The sequence below is a fragment of the Arachis hypogaea genome, chromosome 20 (genome assembly GCF_003086295.3).
Source record: "Arachis hypogaea cultivar Tifrunner chromosome 20, arahy.Tifrunner.gnm2.J5K5, whole genome shotgun sequence".
NCBI classification, from domain to species: domain Eukaryota; kingdom Viridiplantae; phylum Streptophyta; class Magnoliopsida; order Fabales; family Fabaceae; genus Arachis; species Arachis hypogaea.
In genome coordinates, this window is record NC_092055.1 from 103,962,736 (window position 1) to 103,967,889 (window position 5,154).

Here is a 5,154-nt window from a genome sequence, read left to right on the forward strand (position 1 = left end):
TTTATATATTGGAAGACTAAATCGAATTAAATTCGATTTATATTAAAAAATGCTAAATCGAATTGATTAAATTCAATTTATATAGAAGGGTAAATCGAATTAATTTGCTTCGATTTATATAATTTCATGGTCAAATTCAGATATGCATGTAAAGTTATTACTTTTAGAATCATCATGTAATATTGAATGCCATTTCATTTCTTTATGTCATTTACCCAAGTTTTAGTAAGATAATATACTAACTAAAACAAGTGAGAAAACAGAAAAGGTTATTAATAAAACAAAGTTTACTAGGCGTAGTTTCCCACACCACATGCGACGGCTCCGCTGCACACCGTCTAAGGCCTTAATGATGATAGTTCCTCATCCTACGGATCTATTCCCATTTGACAATAACAAGTTAATTATGAATTTTCATGATAGTTTCTTGTGTCGGGGTACACAAACCTAGGCTTGATGGAATGCTCACATTGTCACATGTTATTACTATTACCATGAAATGGCCTTGTATTGCTTTTACTGCAATGCACAACTTATGGAACTCACTGTTTGATTCTTTCAATTATAATTCACATCCATGAGTTAAATTATGTAGTAGGTAACCAGAAGACAATTCTGGGAATCAAGATTCAAGACCACTAACTGCATCCATTTCGATCCCTGAATCTCTGGCTGAAATCAAGACATCTACACTCGACAACTCACTTTAGCCTCTCTTTCCGCAGTCTGTCCAGTTCCTTGACCATTTGCCAGTGTTCGAGGGACAGGCTAGTCTCCCCGAAGCTCAATGACATGAGACGGCTCATTGTTAACCATCTGTTGGAGAACAAGGGAGGTGAGGACGTGAGGTGTAAAGACTTAAGGACTAAGGAGTAGTGCAATAAACAACTGATCAAATAGGTTAACAACACACATTCACTAACCTGCTTAAATCTTGGGCATTCAAGCTCCGGTCTGCTTGTCTTGCTGCAACTAAATCATTTTCTACCACCTGAAGAAATCTCAAGTAAAGAGGAATACCTACATCAAGAACTCTAAGAGACAGATTCCACGTATGCGCAATTTGCAAATTTGTTACTTGCTAGCTAGCTAGGTTCGTACAAAGTGTAAGGCTAACAGCTCGAGTTAAACCCAAAAGGGCCCTTACTAATAAAACCTAGTAGTCAAAGTGGCTCATACCTGCTGCATTTCTGATTCAATGGAGTGTGGCAGTTGTCTAACAGTAGCCAAGTACCACCTCCAAGCTTCTAAAGCTTCTGCAGTCACAGCTTCAGAGCAATTGGCTGCAGAGGGCCGGAAAGGTACAATTACATCAGCTGGCAAGATATTTGATTTCCCCTCAGACAAAACTAACAGCTGTACATCAGTTGTCATATCCATTTTATAATACTTGAAATCATACTCCACCTGAAACAAATACCGAGTGTATGTCAGCATCTTTACTTTCAACTTGTGTTGTTAAAAATGATCAAGTTTATCCTTAAATCAGTGTATAGCGGTTCCTAGCAGTTGCAGAGTGCAGATATATTTATCTCAAAAGAGCATATCCATTGCAATAATAGTATCCATGATCATGTAGTAAGAGAGAACACCAAGATGAGCAAATAAAGTACCTTTTGCCACTCCACTAAATTATTCAGCAACCTTGCATTCTCTACACCCAAAGAGTTAAGGGTTCCAGCTTCTAACTTGGTCTCGTCAACAATCAAATGTGAACCTTCAGCTAGTTGCAAGGCTCCAGTTTCCAGTCTGGTGAATTAGAACTTAAAAGTAAATATCTATGTTGTATACCTGTATCCATTAATAAGAAATCCTAGCTTAGAACAACTACTAAAATATTAAAATGTGATCACCTGTTGATATCATAATTCTTTTTTGGCGCTAGTGAAGCAGTGTTCAAGTATTCCACTGTGAGGGGTATGCAATGTGTGAAAGGCATGAGGTTCTTGACAACAACGTTTAATTGGTTTCCAAATATAGATACAATTTCTTTGCTAAAACAGGTCAAGTTTAGTGAAAGCTTGCCCACGGCAAGAGAATCTACTCTACTATGCACCTGGCCAAAAACAACACATCATACAAATATTCTCAAGAAAGTAACGTGGGAGAATATAATTAAGTGCTATAAGACAAGAAAAGAGAAACACGTGAAACAATAACAACAAACAGAAAATTTACATTTTCATGAAATGTCTGAGAAATTATCATAGAATCGTGTACCTTGGATAGGAGATGTAGCAACATGAAATGAGCAGCCACATCATCATTTCCAAGAACAGCTGTGAGATGTCTAAGCAAAGCTTCCCTAATCCCTTTGACCATGTCCAACTTAGGCTGCGAGATCAAGCACATGATTTGTTCAGCAAGGAGTTTTCAATTAATGGAGCAAGTTAAGAGGCTAAGGATCCCAATACATTATGCTAATCACAAAAAGCCATTCATTCATACAGATGAAATAGCAAGGATATTGTAAAAAAGTTACCTCTATAATAGGGTTATTCTGAAGAAAGTCCTGAGCTGCAAGTTTTCTGTGAACAAAACAATGAAAGCGTGGTACTACCTGTGGCAGAGGGAATAATCAAAACGAATATGTTCAAAACCAAGTGCTTACTTGAGATAGAATAGTTACATAACAACCAAACTGATATATTGCTTGCTCCATGATCAAGTAGCCTTCGTGGAAAGATATAATGCTTCAATGTATATAAAATTTTCATCAAATCAGCACTACAATGCTTACCTTATTAGGTGGGAAATGGCGTAAAGGATCCTCACAAAATTCATTTGATAAATCATTATCTACATTGTCTTCTTGAATCTCTGGATCAGATGCAAGTATACCCACAAATTCGAAAATTTCATTCAGCTTCAATTCAGACTCCGGAGAATCATATACCTGGCATGATAAAGAGGAAAGTGAGGAACTAGAATTTTCTATGATTCCAGTGGGTCAAAAGCAACAAAATTAAACCCATGCCAACAAAATATACCTCATAAGATCTTCTGAGACAAAATCTTACCTTCACGAGACAATGAAGTGAATTCCCTTCAGGAACCGGCGCCAGACTAAAACTAGAGCTAGCAATCTCAGACTCTCGAGATTGAGAAGCAAGGGAAGGTTGTTCACCTTCTCTCTGTTAAAGAAACAGTAAGACCAGTTTTCAAAAGAATGACAACAGAAATTTTATGATTGAACCTAATATTACCTATTACATTACACGAGACAAATCAATTTTAACTCAACATATCTGTCAGTAGTTCAGTGTAACTTATAATCTATTGCTCCGTTGACTTGACATGTAACTGTATATCCAAATCTACGTGACAAGACTAGCTTAGATCACAAAAATCCTGGTTTCTATTAATTGAAACTGAATGCATACAACAAAAATCAAGAAATTTTTGAACAAACCATAATAAGCAGAGTGTAATATATACTTCATTCATATATGCTTCTTTTCGGTCAAATTATAATATTATATTCATAACAGAGATAGCTGAATTCGAACAAGCTTGTCGTACCATCTTTTTAGTACTAGGAGAACCTTGATCCTCTTCAGATGAGACCTGTAAATAAACAACACTGATCACTAAGAAAAATGATAAACACAAATGTATAGAAAGGTCTTTGTGCCAATCACTTGATACTCTAGTGCAGAGCAAGACATCAATAGGAAACAAAGCAGAAACAATGAGATAATAAAAACATCAATACACATACGGTCATATCAGAACACTCGGCTTCTGCTCTTGGGCGCTTTTCTCTTTGCTCGGATGTCCAACCCATACATTGATCAGTAACTGCTTCAGATGAAATTTGAGCCCATGAATTCAATCCAGGAACCTAAGAATTATATCCAAATAGAAGGAAAAACAAAACCGTTAATCATTAAAGAAGCTAACCTTTAAGGAAGCCATTGCTCACAAGACAAACATTCAACATGAGATATAGAGTGAGGACACCTCACCGGAACACAGTAAAGTAGACGACGTTCCCAAATTCGCGTATCTGCGGAGGGACCAATGGGGAATTGAGAAACATCCATGAACTTGTTGGTCCTCCACACGGCTCCATCCTTCCATAGTAAAAGCAAGATTGGATTTTTGTCAAATTTAGGCGAGTTAATCCTCACAATTCGAACATATAAGCTAAAAAAATAAGAAACTAAAAAGATGAAAAACCTTGTAAGCGCCAACATAAAATTCATTTCCAAGCATGTCCTGTATCATCCCACGAAAACGAACTAGAGTATTGGGTTTTATCCATCTCATAGAGGCAGGAGTAAGAACTGGAACCTAAGAGCACAAACACGAAACTCAGCCCAAGATCGACGCCAGAATTATTGTTACTACATTTTACATAATAGCGTTTTGGATTTTGGGTTCAAGGGAAGTGGACGAAGATATTACCTGAAAGTGGTGAGACTGGTCGAAGAGGAAGTTGGTGAAGAGGTCCATGGCGCCCCAATCGCCGCTGTTGAAGGAGGAGGGGTCGGAAACGGAGGCCATGGCTTTCTCGAAGGTGGATCTGACCGCACCCAATGGGTTCGACAGAAAATCGTACTGCGGTCCACCCATGGTTGAATCGATTGCTGTGTCTCTTTCACTGTCTTCTTCTCTGTCTCGCGCGTTGCAATGGAGATCTCAATGGATGGCGATTCCCGCCATATGTATCTCTTGTAGGTCATTTTTTCCCGCCAAATCTTCTTGGGCCGTTCTTTCCCGCCATTTGTTGGCCCTATCTCTTAAAGCTTTTTTTAAACGCTAATATTTATTAGGGTGGCAAAACGGGTCGAGCCCGTCGGGCCGATCCGCTAAACCCGCTAAAAAAGGCGGGTCGGGCTAGGATTTGGAGCCCGCCAAATTTAAAAAACCCGCACCGCCAAATTGGCGGGTTTTGGCAGGGCGGGGCGGGCCGGTCCGTCGGGCCGAAGGTTTTTATTTTTCTTTTTTTTAATTAAATAAAAGAGTGATTACTATTATAAAATTAATAATTATAGAATTTTTTAAACACTTTTTTTTATTTTTTTGTTTTTATTCTTCTTTTAGTTACTAACTTTATTTATTTTATTTTACGATTTCGTATATATACTCAAATTATGTGACTTATTTTTTAAAATAAAGATAATTCTATTGACAATTATTATTTTGAAC

General features: G+C 37.6%; 1 protein-coding gene across 2 annotated transcripts; it reads right to left on the reverse strand.

Annotated features, from left to right (window-relative positions):
* Positions 1–453: 453 nt before the first annotated feature.
* On the reverse strand, positions 454–4,724 carry LOC112784586 (mini-chromosome maintenance complex-binding protein). 2 transcript variants are annotated; one of them, XM_025827849.2, is made up of 14 exons: positions 4,411–4,724; positions 4,183–4,296; positions 3,969–4,076; positions 3,722–3,844; positions 3,523–3,567; positions 3,021–3,134; positions 2,741–2,896; positions 2,483–2,560; positions 2,221–2,334; positions 1,854–2,056; positions 1,614–1,749; positions 1,180–1,407; positions 924–991; positions 454–816 (listed from the first exon to the last, which is right to left on the reverse strand). In XM_025827849.2, exons 1-14 carry the CDS (start codon positions 4,576–4,578, stop codon positions 702–704), a joined length of 1,770 nt encoding a protein of 589 aa, XP_025683634.1. In that variant the 5' UTR covers positions 4,579–4,724; the 3' UTR covers positions 454–701. The 2 variants fall into 2 exon arrangements, with proteins under 2 accessions (XP_025683634.1, XP_072086236.1); XM_072230135.1 differs by having other exon boundaries at positions 2,991–3,134.
* Between the last annotated feature and the right edge of the window lie 430 nt (positions 4,725–5,154).

Coding starts and splice junctions, on each gene's coding strand:
- LOC112784586 (XM_072230135.1), bottom strand. CDS start 4,578: ATGGGTGGACCGCAGTACGATTTTCTGTCGAACCCATTGGGTGCGGTC. Junction 2,561..2,740: donor GCCATTTCCCACCTAATAAG/GTAAGCATTGTA, acceptor CCTCTGCCACAG/GTAGTACCACGCTTTCATTG. Junction 817..923: donor AATGCCCAAGATTTAAGCAG/GTTAGTGAATGT, acceptor GTTCTCCAACAG/ATGGTTAACAATGAGCCGTC.